General features: G+C 36.1%; 1 protein-coding gene across 1 annotated transcript; it reads left to right on the top strand.

Annotated features, from left to right (window-relative positions):
- Nucleotides 1-12,166: 12,166 nt before the first annotated feature.
- On the top strand, nt 12,167-14,451 carry LOC149199260 (catalase isozyme 2-like). Its single transcript, XM_089402360.1, has 5 exons — nt 12,167-12,973; nt 13,086-13,175; nt 13,713-13,780; nt 13,862-13,955; nt 14,073-14,451. The coding sequence occupies exons 1-5, from the start codon at nt 12,173-12,175 to the stop codon at nt 14,130-14,132; spliced, it is 1,113 nt and encodes a 370-aa protein (XP_089258486.1). The 5' UTR covers nt 12,167-12,172; the 3' UTR covers nt 14,133-14,451.
- Nucleotides 14,452-17,313: the final 2,862 nt, after the last annotated feature.

Genomic DNA, 17,313 nt, shown 5'->3' with positions numbered 1-17,313 from the left:
AACACTTAAATACTTCACTGTGGAATTTACGATTTCAAATATTTTTAATAAATCATTTGTGACGTTTCAAAATTTTCATCTCTGTCAAATAATTTAAAATGCAAAAAAAACACGTTATGTGAAGCTCAAATTCCAAGCCCCGTGTGGGGTCCACACGGTTAATGTTCTTAACGAATTTTTCTCTTTGCGTATGGGGTCCACACGATTGATGATGGCAAACAATAAATCCCATGCTATTGGGTATTGAATGCCTTCTAAGAGATAATATTTAATGCACTCTAAGAGATTGACGGGACAGCCCTGGTCGTTCTCCTGGATACATACATGGAAAATTCCTCCGCCTCCGCTTCCGCCTTGATGGCCACCGCCACCACCATTCCATAAGAACGCATGCGGAGGCATGCGTAACATAGGCCCATCCATTCTTCTTATATTGATGGCCATGAAATGTCTTCATACGAAACACAAGATGCGAGCTCCATTGATTATAAATATTGTATACGAAATGATGTATCAGGTGGAATCAGTATTGTACGCATTAATACCATTTATTTATATTCAAATTCAAATTCGAAATTTGAGCTTTGAACTTGTAAACCCGCCCCGCCCCGCCCAAATTCAAAATTTGAACTTATAAACCAGTAGCGACGACAAGCGTGGGTCAGAGGCATTCAGGCCTTTCTGGAACCTTCAATGAACCTTCAAGGCACCCCCCGGTTTCCTTTTCTATAAGGGGGAGGAGGAGGGGCAAAAGGCTCTGTAGCTTTATCTTTTACAGAAATGGGCGTTGCACAGGTTGTGATTCTCCTTCTGGTTGTGTTTTTGGGATGTTCCTTTTGCCACTGCATTCGGTCTCACTGTCCTCAAGATCCTCTCAACGTCAAAGCCTCTCAAGATGACTTCAATTGAGTCGATTTACAGCGGGTTTGCAATCTTTGTATTGCTTTTCTGTTTCAGTATTGGTTCTCTGTTATTGGGCAGGATCAAGAATGGTGAATAAGGTTTGAGCAGTCAGACTTTATGCAGAGGAATTGGCTGGGGCTGGTTTTATATTTTTCAATCGCTACCATTGTATTATTTTAGGTGGTTATTGTATTTTTAGTAGGCACATGTATATGGGATTTGAGCTTTGAATTTCTTTGCACATACCAAATTATTTTTATAGCCATGAGATTTGAACTCTTCTCGCACATAACGTATTATTTTTATAGCTATAGAGATTTGATCATATTTGAACTTTAAACTTTTAGCCTTGAATCTTGAATCTCCTCTTACATATCATATCATTTTTATAGCCATAATCAATTAAACTACCCAAAGACTATCGTGAAACTGCTATTGATTCAAGTACTGTAAATAATTTTAATGGCAGATTTGTGGGCTTGAAGCAAGCGGGAAGATTGCATGGATTCTTGCTCTGGAACAGCTGAGGTAGGGATTTGATTGCCTGGAGTCTTGCTATGGCACGGCTGAGGTAGGGATTTGATTGTATTGTTTTGAGAATATTGGAATGCTCGGCAGAGCTGCATGATGGGTTTTACAGACCGGCCTCGTTTTAGTATCTGCCCGCGATTTTTGCATGCGTTTTACTGTATGGATTGCAGAGCCGGTTCGATTTTTTGGTGAAGGGTTGGGATTGGGATATTTAGAAATGGATGGATCTCAGTTACTTTTTCTGGAAAGATAAATTGATTATGCCTTATTGGCTCTTGGTACCAAATTGTGTGAATGTCTGGTAATTTTCGTTTAAAGAAAATGTGTAGGTTTAAATAATTGGTTTTTTTCTGGATTTTTGAATAATTATTACTGAAATTTGGTATAATTATTGATCAAAGTGTAATTTTTTATACGAATAGCTGATCATTGAACTATTTTTCACATTTTGGAAATTTTTGGCATATTTTCGAAGCCATTGTATTTGAAATCTAAAAATATTTTTTGAATTACAATTTTGAGTGATAATTTTTTTATGATACAGGTGTTTTAAAAAAAATATTAAATCTATTTATGTAATGAAAAATATATTTTAAATAACAAAAAATCACAATCCACTCATAAAAATAAAATTTAAATTTAAATCACCCAAAAAAATAATTTAATTATATAATTTTAATAATTACTATTTACCATTTATTAATTCAAAAATAATATATATATATATATATATATATATATATATATATATATATTATTAAATATTTCCTATTAAAACTATCTTAATTTACATTACATTTTTGTATTCAAGTTTCTGTGATTTATAATGAATTAAGTAAAGTGTTTTGGTAGAAATTATATACCAGAAATTTTTGGTGCATTTTGAACTAATAACTGTGGTTTATCAATGATGAACCACACTTGTTAAATGATGAACCACCACACTTGTTAGTTGAAAACGCGTTAGCCAAAAATTTCTCTTATGTGATTTTTACTGAAAAACATTACTTAATTTATTACATTACATTCTTAAACAAAACAATTAAATCTTTATGAACTAGATTGCAAATTCAAACGGAAGGTGAGTTTGAAAATAAAGAAATAATAATTGGGTTCTTTTTATTAACCCCTAAAGTAAGAGAATATTGAATCTTTTAAGAAATTCCATATAAATTCTCATTATAAATACTAGATACCAATTGATCATTGGATTTCAAATATAATAATAACAATTATCGGATTTCAAATATAATAATAAAAATTTAACAATTTATGAGAGTTTCACATGGAAGAATTTTTTTTTGGAATACCCTTCATTTTGTCCTACTTATTTTGATTTCAAGAACAATACTTATCGTGAACAAAATACATAATCAAGGTAAAGTATATTGTTATCTTGATTTCAAAGACAATACTTATCTTGATTTCAAGAACAAAATACATAATCAAAGTAAAAATACATAATCAAGGTAAAGTATATTGTGTTAGTGTACACTGAAATAACAAAACCAAGATCTTTGCAACAATTCCATTTTTTGGTACACAATTATTAAGGAGTGCTATTTTTCAAGATTGTTTCAGGTGAGACATAGTTGCATATTTATTTTGTAAAAGAAATTTAATGGAATTAAGGATGATATAGATAGGAATTTGCAATCTAGTTCATAAAGATTTAATTGTTTTGTTTAAGAATGTAATGTAATAAATTAAGTAATGTTTTTCGGTAAAAATCACATAAGAGAAATTTTTGGCTAACGCGTTTTCAACTAACAAGTGTGGTGGTTCATCATTTAACAAGTGTGGTTCATCATTGATAAACCACAGTTATTAGTTCAAAATGCACCAAAAATTTCTGGTATATAATTTCTACCAAAACACTTTACTTAATTCATTATAAATCACAGAAACTTGAATACAAAAATGTAATGTAAATTTTGATATTTTTAATAGGAAATATTTAATAATATATATATATATATATTTATATATATATATATATATATATATATATATATATATATATATATATTATTTTTGAATTAATAAATGGTAAATAGTAATTATTAAAATTATATAATTAAATTATTTTTTGGGTGATTTAAATTTAAATTTTATTTTTATGAGTGGATTGTGATTTTTTGTTATTTAAAATATATTTTTCATTACATAAATAGATTTAATATTTTTTTTAAAACACCTGTATCATAAAAAAATTATCACTCAAAGTTGTAATTCAAAAAATATTTTTAGATTTCAAACACAATGGCTTCGAAAATATGCCAAAAATTTCCAAAATGTGAAAAATAATTCAATGATCAGCTATTCGTATAAAAAATTACACTTTGATCAATAATTATACCAAATTTCAGTAATAATTATTCAAAAATCCAGAAAAAAACCAATTATTTAAACCTACACATTTTCTTTAAACGAAAATTACCCGACATTCACACAATTTGGTACCAAGAGCCAATAAGGAATAATCAATTTATCTTTCCAGAAAAAGTAACTGAGATCCATCCATTTCTAAATATCCCAATCTGAACCCTTCACCAAAAAATCGAACCGGCTCTGCAATCCATACAGTAAAACGCATGCAAAAATCGCGGGGCAGATACTAAAACGAGGCCGGTCTGTAAAACCCATCATGCAGCTCTGCCGAGCATTCCAATATTCTCAAAACAATACAATCAAATCCCTACCTCAGCCGTGCCATAGCAAGACTCCAGGCAATCAAATCCCTACCTCAGCCGTTCCAGAGCAAGAATCCATGCAATCTTCCCGCTTGCTTCAAACCCACAAATCCGCCATTAAAATTATTTACAGTACTTGAATCAATAGCAGTTTCACGATAGTCTTTGGGTAGTTTAATTGATTATGGCTATAAAAATGATATGATATGTAAGAGGAGATTCAAGATTCAAGGCTAAAAGTTTAAAGTTCAAATCTGATCAAATCTCTATAGCTATAAAAATAATACGTTATGTGCGAGAAGAGTTCAAATCTCATGGCTATAAAAATAATTTGGTATGTGCAAAGAAATTCAAAGCTCAAATCCCATATACATGTGCCTACTAAAAATACAATAACCACCTAAAATAATACAATGGTAGCGATTGAAAAATATAAAACCAGCCCCAGCCAATTCCTCTGCATAAAGTCTGACTGCTCAAACCTTATTCACCATTCTTGATCCTACCCAATAACAGAGAACCAATACTGAAACAGAAAAGCAATACAAAGATTGCAAACCCGCTGTAAATCGACTCAATTGAAGTCATCTTGAGAGGCTTTGACGTTGAGAGGATCTTGAGGACAGTGAGACCGAATGCAGTGGCAAAAGGAACATCCCAAAAACACAACCAGAAGGAGAATCACAACCTGTGCAACGCCCATTTCTGTAAAAGATAAAGCTACAGAGCCTTTCGCCCCTCCTCCTCCCCCTTATAGAAAAGGAAACCGGGGGGTGCCTTGAAGGTTCATTGAAGGTTCCAGAAAGGCCTGAATGCCTCTGACCCACGCTTGTCGTCGCTACTGGTTTATAAGTTCAAATTTTGAATTTGGGCGGGGCGGGGCGGGTTTACAAGTTCAAAGCTCAAATTTCGGATTTGAATTTGAATATAAATAAATGGTATTAATGCGTACAATACTGATTCCACCTGATACATCATTTCGTATACAGTATTTATAATCAATGGAGCTCGCGTCTTGTGTTTCGTATGAAGACATTTCATGGCCATCAATATAAGAAGAATGGATGGGCCTATGTTACGCATGCCTCCGCATGCATTCTTATGGAATGGTGGTGGCGGTGGCCATCAAGGCGGAAGTGGAGGCGGAGGAATTGTCCATGTATGTATCCGGGAGAACGACCAGGGCTGTCCCGTCAATCTCTTAGAGTGCATTAAATATTGTCTCTTAGAGGGCATTCAATACCCAATAGCATGGGATTTATTGTTTGCCATTGATGATCCCCATCAAAATTTTCTCTTTGCGTGTGGGGTCCTCGATGGTTTAAAATTCAGGCTTTTTTTCCAGGAATTTTTCTCTTTGCGTGTGGGGTCCCCTATGGTTTAATTTTCCTGCTTTTTTTTCCAGGAATTTTTCTCTTTGCGTGTGGGGTCCTCGATGGTTTAACTTTCAAGCTTTTGTTTTCCAGGAATTAGCCTTCACCATAGACTCATCACGCGGGGTTTAAGTTTCATGTTTTTTTCCCAGAATTAGCTTTCACTATACTCTCGTTTCCGAGGGTCCACAAGGGTTTAACTTTTATGCTTTATCCCGAGAATTAAAGTGTGGGGTTCAAAATGATTTAATTTTGTTGTACTCTAATGAGATTGTATAGAAATTTGGATTATATTTTGAAAAAAATTGATACGGATTTTTGTAAGGAGTAGTCTACCTAGGCGGAGGAATGGCTTGGTTTCCGTCGGCGCCCGGAAAAACCTATGGCTCCGGCCATTGGCAATTCCTCCGCCCAGCTCTGCCACCCTCCACGAGCTACGCCCAGCGCCGCCGCGAGCTCCGCCCAGCTCGATTCCGTGAACTTCCAAGGACTATTAGACATGGATCCGTGGCGCAACGGTGGTGCGTCTGACTCTAGATCAGAAAGTTACGTGCTCGATTCATGTAGGGTTCAATGTTGCGAGTTCGTTTATTTTTCGCCCAGATGTTCTTTGGAAAATAATTACCAGGCTGTTCCAGACAGGTGGCAACGAAACAATGCTAGCTACAAGGATTGCAGACAGGACAACCAGAGCCGATTTCTTGCAAAAATCCATCAACTGGTAACTGCTAATCACCCATGGTAAAAAAGCCCATCCTCTGGCCTTGCTGCTGTGAGTTCGTTTATTTTTCGCCCAGATGTTCTTTGGAAAATAATTACCAGGTTGTTCTAGACAGGCGGCAATGAAACAATGCTAGCTACAAGGATTGCAGACAGGACAACCAGAGCCAATTTCTTGCAAAAATCCATCAACTGGTAACTACTAATCACCCATGGTCAAAAAGCCCATCCTCTGGCCTTGCTGCTGTGGTGGTTACTATGGCCTTCTTCTTTGCAGGCCATGAACACTGGGGCACCAGATGGTGAAATTGAGAATCTCTGCATTCCCAACATACCCATCCCCAATTGATCTTGCAAATGGCTTTTTACTGACCAGACTGGCTATTAATTCAGAGTACTTGTCAGTGTAGGGTTGGTGTTTTCTCCATCGAATTGACGTGTCTGTCAGAGATTTTTTTGGGGTAAAATGGTTCGGCACGACCGAGAAAAATGGCATGAACCAAAAACAGATTAATCTTGACATGGTGACGAAGGGACATGTCAGCTTCGTTCTTACGGTTCAAAATCGAAATCAATGCCGCGCGCAGAGTTACATGTGCACCTCAGTTATTCGATTCAGAATGTACAGTGTTTTTCAATTCAGAGATCTTTCAGTGGAAAGGCGGAGTGCCAAAAGGACTTTCGGGCTGCGTCAGCTTCGTTCTTACGGTTCAAAATCGAAATCAATCTTGTGCGCAGAGTTACATGTGCGCCTCAGTTATTCGATTCAGCAGTTGTCTATAATGAGACTTTTTGGAAGCTTTTCTGGTGGGTTTTTCCGGTCAAAATCCGATAGCAATTTATTGGAATCGCAAGTTTGATAGCTAGTTCTGCACAATCAAAGCGTCCCGGGGGTTTTTCAGGGTGCTGAATCCAAATATGCAGTTAAAAAACCATTTTAACTACAACAAATCAAGATTTAACCTCAATTTCTTCTGCCGGATTCCCTCACCGGAATCTCCAAAAAGTCGCATTATAGACAACTCCTTCGATTTAGAATGTACAGTGTTTCTCGATTCGTAGATCTTTCAGTGGAAAGGCGAAGTGCCAAAAGGACTTCCGGGCTGCGTCAGCTTCGTTCTTAAGGTTCAAAATCGAAATCAATGCCGCGCGCAGAGTTTCATGTGCGCTTCAGTTATTCGATTCAGAATGTACAGTGTTTTTCGATTCAGAGATCTTTCAGTGGAAAGGCGAAGTGCCAAAAGGATTTCCGGACTGGGACGCAGCCGACAAAGAAACTTGCAACATTTAACCCAATGTGAATCAAACACGTAACCTTCTGATCTGGAGTCAGACGCGCTAGCATTGCACCACGGATCCCTGTTTATTAGTCTTTGGAAGTTCACGGAATCGAGTTGGGCGGAGCTCGTGGCGGCGCTGGGCAGAGCTCGCGGAGGGTGGCAGCGCTGGGCGGAGGAATTACTGGCTGCCGGAGGTTTTTTCGGACGGTGACGAAACCGGACCTTTCCTCCGCCTAGGCAGACTACTCCTTTTTGTAAATCTAAGTAAAAGTTGTCAAATTTCATAAGTGCTTTAGTAGTTTTTGATGGTGCTGAATTCATTTCCACCATCAAAAACATGATTCAAACATTGTCTCTACAAGATTTTTTGAATTTTTTGTTACCAGAATTCCGGCCACTTGTAGCTGTCGGCCTTCAAGACACAGTCCTTTAATTTCATGCAGGCTTGGAATTTAGAATTTAATGTTCCACGAAAAAAATTTAAAGGTATTTTACGGTCAATGAAAATTTTGAAACCTCCATCGGACAGGTGAAATTTGAAGACGTACTTTAATTTATAAATGAAATAATTTTCTCATTGGAATTCACTAAAATATGGCAATATAACTTCAAGATTTTTTGTTGTTTAAAATATATTTTTGAAAATATAAATGTATTTAACAATCTGAAAAAAACATTGGGACACTAATATTATGTATATTAAACAATTTAAACTCTTTTTGAAAATTAAGATTTTGATTAAAATTAACCAAATAATGATCAAGGAAAAAATCATTTTATCTATAAATTTTAACACTCACATATTTAAATAATTAATTATAACTATGTAAATTGATTTACAATCATCTTTAGACTTAACCAACAAAAAAGCGTTGTTTTCTTTGTGACAAGGAGTGATCCGTGATGATAACTTATTAACTTCTCACTGACTTTTGTGTTAAGGAATGGCCATTAATTGCGGCTTAATTGTCATAAAAAAAAAACTGAGAAGTTTTTTTAAATATTAATAGCAAAACTCTTTTGTTTAATGAATTATATATTTAATTTATTTGTTTCATTAAAATCAAAATTATGGTAAATTCATAAGAAAATAAGCGTCTTTCATTTAAATTGCAATTATGTTTGGTTAAATATGAGATGTTGTTATTACAGTCGTATAAACTTAAAATGATGTAACAATCATTAAATTTTGACTTGACCGTCTGAACCAATTTGAAATCCCAAGGCTCCTTGAAATTAAGGTTGCTTTCATGTGTTTTTCCAAGAGTGAATTTTTAGGCCGATAGGCCTTCCTTTGAAAGGGGCTTTCGTCGTCCCTTTGTTCCTCATGCTGACACGTGGCGTGGGAATAGAGCGGCACAACCGGGAGTTCTGCAATCTCGTGCTGACAGGCGTCCACACATTCAGCGGGAAATCCTGCAATTTCTGTTCATTGTTATGATATTGTTATGTTTGTTAATTCATGAACCTGACATCTGTCCCATTCAGTTCTGACATTTCGGTCTTCCTGTTACGCTGGTCTTATGCTTGCCAGGGTCGATCCCTGCACCTTTCAAGCAGATCCCTGTACCTCTCCCCAACTCCGAAACACGCCTTTCATTTCTCCCTTGGCCGTTGGCGCTCTGCAACCTCGCTCTTCTGGTGCTCGAGGTGAAACCTACACTAGCACACCACAGGTATCTTTTTCCTCCTCGAACTTAGAAGCCGTTGCAAACCCTCCTTTAGTGTTACAAATCCTCTCTCTTGAGGTTTTCACCAGGAATTTTGTTTATCTGTCTTGGATAAATCTTTCCCAATTTCACTTGGATCTTAGGTTCATTCAACAAAAGCGTAAGGTCTTCCAGGAAATTTTTTCAACGTTATCGCACACTACACACCAACCCTCGCAGGTAAGGCTCTTGTTGAATATATGATGTTTCTGTTATCATAGGTCCTTTGTTTTGCATGCTCATCATCGTATACAACTTCCTTTTCCCCTTCTTTGCAGGGAAAAGCTACAGGTCTATATTGTCGATGGCTTCCATAGTGCAACCGTGGCGGCAACAATTTCTCCTCACCCCGGAAGTGAACCAGGTCATTCTTGTGGCTATGTTTCCTCTAAGCTTACTTATTATTAAATTATGTTATGGTTGTTCGAGAAGAGCGACTTTTCTCTGTCGGACTTGAGGGTTTTTAAATCATTATGGATGTTGAGTGTTTTAGCTCTGGCCGGAACCAAACTCAGTTGTTTTGTTTTACATTTCGCTCTTCCTTTTCATGTACTGTTGGTTTAACAGGTTACTTGTAGTATACATATATGCATTTTGGTATTTTATGGCTAAACACTTGGTTTGAAACAGTTCTGCAATCAAATCTTGCATGTTGGGCATGCCATTCCTCTTGTTTATATGGTAGTAAGTTCACTGTTTATTGTAGTTCCGACTCAAGGCGGCGAAAACTATATTGCTTATATTCTATTTATCTTAAGATAGATAATTGTTATTTAATATTTCCAGAGTAGTGATTACAGTACAATATGCTTGCCTCTTTGTAAAACCCCTCCTAATTTCCTTTATATACTCCGAAGTTTCTTTTTTGAATAAGTTTGAGGTCAATGGACAGTATCTGCTCTGTTCAATTTGTCAACGAACTTGCTCTCATTTAACGTCTAAGTCAAGTATTTGCGGCTGTGTTGATTTCTATTTGACAGTCTGTATTGCCTTCACCGTTACTTTTTGAAACCTTAATAGTGCGGTTTGCTTTATTTATATAAACAAGTCCTGTACAGGGTCATTACAGGTATTCCTTCCATTTCTTTAGAGAATAAACATTTCTACGTATATGGCCTATACAATTTCTTCCACTCCTCCTCCCCATTCTCCAAACAAAATGTCGTCTTTCTCTAGTGATTAAATGTTTTTTTACAAAGTGATAGGGGCTGACATACATCCTTTGCTGTATTCTGAAGAATGGAATGCATCGCCACCTTGTACACTTGATTTGAGTTCCCATTACCCCATCTCCCAGTAGACTGTTTCATAAATCTAGCCATTCTTCTACTGCACCTAGCTATTCATGCTATCTTGGAAAAACATCTCTATCTTTCTCGCAACCTTTGATACAAATCCAAGTCAAGAATACCTGGAATTGGAGATTACAGGCCTCAGTCACTTTGGAACAGGATTTTCAGTGGTTTGACTTGCATTTGTAGTTATTTATTTTCTACAGATTTGCATGTCAAATTCTAGATTCAACTGAAGTAATTCTAGGAATCTGTTTTCTTAGAAGGAACATCTTCAATGAAGCTTTGTAATAGTTCAAATACTCCTGTGAGAAAGAACTCCATAAGGTTTCTGTAATATCTTGAATTCTGTGAGACCCTGTTTTATGTTGAACTCTCTGGGACTCTATTTTTGGTTGTTTGACTTACAGTTGTATCTATTTATTTTCTATAAATTTTCTTGTCAAAATCTTGATTCAACTGAAGTAATTCTAGCTTCTTTTTTCCCGGCAGAAACATCTTCATTGAAGCTTTGGAACAGTTCAGAATTCCTCTGAGCAAGAACTCCATAAGATTCCTGTAATAGGTGGACTGAACTGTTTGTTCTTATTGCAGTTTCCTGTGAGACGGATCCACCGTCTGTTAAAGTCTGGAGTATCTGCAAATGGAAGGGTGGGAGCAACTACAGCTGTTTATTCTGTAGCCATTCTGGAGTATCTCACTGCAGAGGTTTTAGAACTTGCAGGAAATGCCAGAAAAGATCTCAAGGTTAAACGTATCACCCCAAGGCATTTGCAACTCGCTGTTAGAGGAGACGAAGAACTTGATACTTTGATCAAAGGTACCATAGCAGGTGGAGGTGTCATCTCTCACATCCACAAGTCACTTATTAACAAATCCACAAAAAAAGATTAGTTCTTTGTGTGGGGATTAGTTCTTTGGTTCAAATTTCTTTGGAGATTTGATCAGTTAGGGTTTCTTCTTCTGTAGCGATAAAATTTACAAAGCTTTGCTATAATCCTTTTTAATCTGTGCCGTGTTTTGCAGGTATTGAGCTCACCTTATCTCAAAGGCATTCCCTCCAGCCAGAAGGTAATTCAAATCTTTTTCCCGTCTTGCTTTCTGCAGTAGCTACAATTTTGGTCTTCTAATACTCGTTTTATGAAGCCTTCCTGTAGTTGGGAGTGCCATTTACAGAATAAAGCACAGGTAAGGGGAACCCTGGTATCTAGGTAGTACCCTGCTAACCTCTACAGAGGCCTTGTATCCGTCTTTAGACATGCTTGGTAAAAGGTGCCTCCATAAAAAAAGTGTTCAACGTCTTTTGGATTGATGCAATAGCTACAATTTCAGTCTTTCAACACTGGTTTTATGAATCCTTCCTTAGATGGGAGTGCCATTTACAGAATAAAGCAAGTACGGGGAACCCTGGTATATAGGTAGTACCCTGCTGAAAGTGACATCTACGTTTTTGATCATTGAGGTTGCATCTTCTATTAAACTTTGTTCGAGTAGAAAGTTTATGGATCATTTTCTTTTTGAAGTTTCTTGTCTTGTATGTTGCAATAGGCATTTGTTTTTTATGATCAAAATTGCTGCATTATTCGGCCAAATATTTGACTATTTTTGAAAGTTCTTTCAAAGGATTATTCTGTAATTGATGCTACCCCAATTTTTTTTCCCATATAGCTCATGGGATTTTCATTTCTCTTGCAGGGGAACTTCGATCTTGTTGGAAATAATTTTCCTGTATTCTTTGTTCGCGATGGTATGAAGTTTCCAGACATGGTTCATGCATTGAAACCAAATCCCAAAAGTCACATTCAAGAAGACTGGAGGATTCGAGATTTCTTCTCTCACCACCCACAGAGTTTGCATATGTTCACCTTTCTCTTTGATGATCTTGGAATCCCTTTAAACTACAGGCATATGGATGGGTCTGGTGTCCACACCTTTACCCTTGTTAATAAGGCTGGGAGGCAAACCTATGTGAAGTTTCATTGGAGGCCTACTTGTGGAGTTAAGTGTCTATTGGATGATGAAGCAGTTGTAGTAGGTGGGACAAACCACAGTCATGCAACCAGGGATCTCTATGATTCTATAGCAGCAGGAAACTATCTTGAATGGAAACTTTTTATCCAGACAATGGATCCTCGGGATGAGGATAAATATGACTTTGATCCTTTAGATGTTACGAAAACTTGGCCCGAGGATATCTTTCCTCTTCAAACTGTAGGATGCATGGTCTTGAACAAGAATATTGACAATTTCTTTGTTGAAAACGAGCAGCTTGCATTTGCTCCTGCTCTTGTTGTTCCTGGTGTCTATTACACTGAAGATAAGCTACTCCAAACAAGGATATTCTCATACTCAGATACACAAAGGCATCGACTTGGACCCAACTATTTGATGTTGCCAGCCAATGCACCCAAGTGTGCACATCACAATAATCATCATGAGGGATTCATGAACTTCATGCACAGGGATGAAGAGGTTGGTAAATAATTTTAATCTTTTTCTTTTTCAATACCTCTCGTATTACTTGGACATCGAGTCAATGTTCATGGAGAGTTTGATTTTTACAAAACAATTGCTGGAATTATAGGTCAACTACTTTCCATCAAGGTTCGATCCAGTTTGTCATGCTGAGAGATTTCCCATTCCTTCCCATACCCATACTGGCAAGCGGGAGAAGGTAAGATCTCACCACTTCTCCAGAATTTGGTGATAGATCTGTGATTTTTACAATATTATGATACAATGACAGTTCGTTATTGTAGTATGTATGTGGCGTAGTGGCGTTTTTCTTGATAATTTTTATTTTTGAAAAAGATGTTTGTACTATTTTAGTTTGAAACTCAAAATAGTCTGTTTTTGGAGACTATTAATTGCATGCTTTTTGTTTTATTCGATAGTTTTTCTCTTTGTGATTATGATGAAAATGACTTATATTATTGTTGCTTTTTCTTGGATTTGGATATATCGTCACAGTTGATGATCTAACATTTTTCAGTTTATCATAAATTTATTTCTGTTTGTTGGTTCAGTCCACTTTGTGTCTTAGCTATTCGATGCATCTTCCCTTAATTTATAAGTTGATTTCATTTAAGTGTTAGGAAGGGCTTTGCCTTGTCATCAGTCAAATTCATCGTTTACAAATTGGGGAAGTAAAGATTGCCAAAAGAGAAATGTGCAAGTCTAAGAAATATTGGATATTTTTTGGTATTTGCAGTGCATGATAGAGAAGGAGAATAATTTCAAACAACCTGGAGAGCGATATCGTTCATTTGCACCAGAACGGTAGGTTGGCTTGATTTCTAGTAGTCAATTCATTGTTTTTGTTATATGGATAGAAATTACAGTGATGATTTTAAATTGCAGGCAAGAGCGTTTTGTGAAGCGATGGGTGGCAGCTTTGTCAGATCCTAGGGTCACCCATGAAATTTGCGGTATTTGGATATCTTACTGGTCACAGGTTTGCCATTCAGACTCTCTATATTTCGTTTGAGCTACTATGTTTGTGATCCTTTTTATACATCCGTTGGAATAACCTATTATTGATATTAATTATTAATCACATGGATTGGTGCAGTGTGACAAATCATTGGGTCAGAAGATAGCAGCTCGCCTTAACATGAAAGCAAATATGTAAGAAGTTCGAACTGCAGCATGCAATGTGGGATACGACATTTTATAATAGGATGTTGCTGCTTGTTAATCTTTCTACATATATGAAGGGCAGGAGAAAGAGGAATTCTCTCTGTGAAGATAAAATTGCTTTTACTTTAGTACATAGTGCTAGTGGTTCATGAAATTGAAATTACAGCTGATGATTTATCAGTGATTGGACATCTGTTAGGTCCAGGGGATAGATACCTACTTATGAACTTTGACAGGTCTATTGTCATGATGTATTGGTATCATATATGGTCAAATTGAATAAATTCTGTTGAGAAATGTTTATGAAAGAATATCGGTTGTCAGCCTCGATAATAGGTAAAGAAATAACCTTGGATCATAGCTCCGGAAAAAAGATATTCTTTGACCAGAGTTCTTGCGAAAATACAGGTGATATTGTTGTAGACATACCTTTTATTGTCATTTGGTTTTATGCCTTATCTCGAGTGTACCTTTTATTGTTTTTATGCCTTATCTCGATTCTCAAAGGTACTGTAGTCGAAACGAATGGGTGGGTGAGCGTTAGGGAAGTCGAGCGTCAAAATAAAGACTGATAATATTACCTATTGCTGGAGGAAACATTCTCGGCCTCGTTTGTCTTGTTTTTCCCTCTGCATGGTGCAGATACAGTGATAGTCAACCTTACTGACACCTATTTTCTCTATTTATTTTTCCCTTGGCATAGTGACAGTTAGGTTCCTTTCTTTGAGTGATTTTTCCTCATTTTCATTTTTCCCATTGCACGGTGACATTTTGGGGAAGTTTCTACCCTAACTCAATTGTGTTTGATTGCAAGGTAGTTGAGGAGTGTAATTGTGTTTGATTGCAAGGTAGTTGAGGAGTGTGTGATATACCTGGGCAAGAAAATATAATGTCAAAAAAATTCTAAAACAAAAGAAAACAATGGTCCACACCACGAGAGATTAATTTTGAAAGCCCTTGATTCGAAAAAAATAACAATTTCAAAGATATTGATTGAAAAATAGCAGTTTTCAAAGCCAGATAAAATTTTTAAGTATCCCGTAGCAATCTTAATCTATCGAGACTGGTATTAGATTACAATCCTAATTCCATACTCTGGATTGGATTATAGAAAGAGGCACACAAATGGTCTAAAAACATAGCACAAAATCCCCAGGACAGGGAGCTGTCGCCTCCTAACCAACATTTTTTCAGTATCACAAAGGCTTCATGTGATACTTCTCATGAACAGATTTCTGTTTTAATATTTATGCCCCAAGAGGCTTCCATTGACAGGTGGTCTGCTTCTCCTATACTGATACTTGCAGTTCTGTGAATTTGTTATTTTATATCAGGCATCCAACTTCCACTATAGTATCTGTTCACTGTGCATGATTTGTGTTATTTTCATGGCCTTCTCATGGGGTTGGAATAACAATCAGTTGATCTTCATGAATTCATTTATGTTTTCTCATAATGATAAAACTGGATTTAAACTCTCATTTTTTTGCGGTGTTTTATGAATATGAACAATCTCTTTACAAATCATTAGACTTCCTCTAAAGCTTGGGTTAAAATCTTTAGTTCATTTGCCTGCATTGTTTCATGAATATGAACAATTTCTCTTTACAAATCCTAAAAATTCCTGTTGAAATGGATCCACTTTTCGTACGTCTGTCCAGATTGAGCTCTGACACGACGTCTTCTGCATTTTGATGGGGGTTGGGAGGATAACCAATGCTTTTTCTCTGTTAACTTGTCAAACTAGAACTTTGGGTTGTATGGTTTCACTTGCACCATCAGCATATTTCTTTCATGCCATTCTTCTTGACTGGAAAGATTCACTAATGCGTTTTTATGGCAGTTGATCATGAAACTATATTGTTGCATCTTTAGAACATGGAAAGCTTCAGTGATGTCTTGATGTCTTTTCATGGCAACTGATCATGAAAGGACATTGTTGGAACATCTTAGACCATTCATGCAACATTTGTTTCTAGTCGATATTACTATGAAGTAAGAACATACATTGGTCCACTTAATTGCCAATCCTCAACTTTATCTGGTGGGGAAATAGTGAGATGGATGTGTACTAAATGAGATTCGTATCTTAATGCGTATTTTCAGTTTGTTGTGATCTACCAGCTGTTGAATCTTCAAGAGAAGCCAAACATCATTTAGTGTCATTTCTGCCGGAGGAGCCACAAGAAGATAAAGGGCTCAATATTTGTAGGGTATGTTTCCGTTTCCCTGATGGCCAGAGAGTGCAGAGGACGTTTCTGCACACCGATCCAATGCAATTACTTTGGTCTTTCTGTTGCTCTCAAATTCAAGAAGCAATTATTTTGGTCTTTCTGTTGCTCTCAAGTTCAAGAAGCTGCAGAGGGCCGGCCGTTTAGATTGGTATATATAGTTCCTGGTTCATCTCAAACATTAAATTATTATCATAAGAGCCTAAGCTTCGGAGATGCTGGATTTTCCAATTTGCTCATATCCATGATCTGGGAATGAGATGTGATTAATGCATCTGTAAGTAAATTGGGAAGATTTCAGCTTTCAATCAATAAGCATTTATCAGTGTTAATTGCTTTGTTCAGATAACAAGTATTTAGCAGGGTTGATTGCTTTCTTCAGTTTTGTTACAAGTTCTGATTCCTTATCTTTATTGAGAAAGAGAAAATTGAAGTGTAAATTTCTGGATAAGTTCTGATTCCTCATCTTTATTGAGAAAAAGAAAACTGAAGTGTAAATTTCTGCGTGATGAATCTACTTTGATTGAGTATAACCCCCTTTATATAAACGGTTATAGTTATTGAATTAGTTAAATATCTTGAACACAATAGATTGAAGTAATCTTTTACCTTATTGAGGTAATCTTTTACCTATGTGAACTGATTTGTATTCTTCAAATGTATTTATGTTTATTGAGATGCTATTTCTGGCGGCAAGCGGACTGGCTTGCCTTGATGTGCTTAATTTTGAATGATTGATTGGATTTTATTATATAAATAATTGAGAGAATGATTGGATTTTATTATATAAATAATTGAAAGAAACGAAGAATAATAATTTGTATAATTTTGATTAAGGATTTATTTTATTTTGGGCAATTTATTGAGGTTTAATTTGGATGATTGAATTATTATAATATTTTTTATTTTGAACCAAAATTGATTTCTTTCAATTTAACATTT

The sequence above is a fragment of the Pinus tabuliformis genome, chromosome 2_1, assembly GCF_031772625.1.
Source record: "Pinus tabuliformis cultivar Carrire ecotype Pingquan chromosome 2_1, CPIR1, whole genome shotgun sequence".
Lineage (NCBI taxonomy): Eukaryota > Viridiplantae > Streptophyta > Pinopsida > Pinales > Pinaceae > Pinus > Pinus tabuliformis.
This window is presented reverse-complemented; position numbering and strand designations above follow the sequence as displayed.

Excerpts from the sequence above, each read along its gene's own strand:
- LOC149199260 (XM_089402360.1), top strand. The coding sequence starts at position 12,173 with ATGGGATTTTCATTTCTCTTGCAGGGGAACTTCGATCTTGTTGGAAAT. Across the intron at positions 13,176-13,712 it reads ATACTGGCAAGCGGGAGAAG|TGCATGATAGAGAAGGAGAA; the intron begins GTAAGATCTCAC and ends TGGTATTTGCAG. Across the intron at positions 13,956-14,072 it reads GGATATCTTACTGGTCACAG|TGTGACAAATCATTGGGTCA; the intron begins GTTTGCCATTCA and ends GGATTGGTGCAG.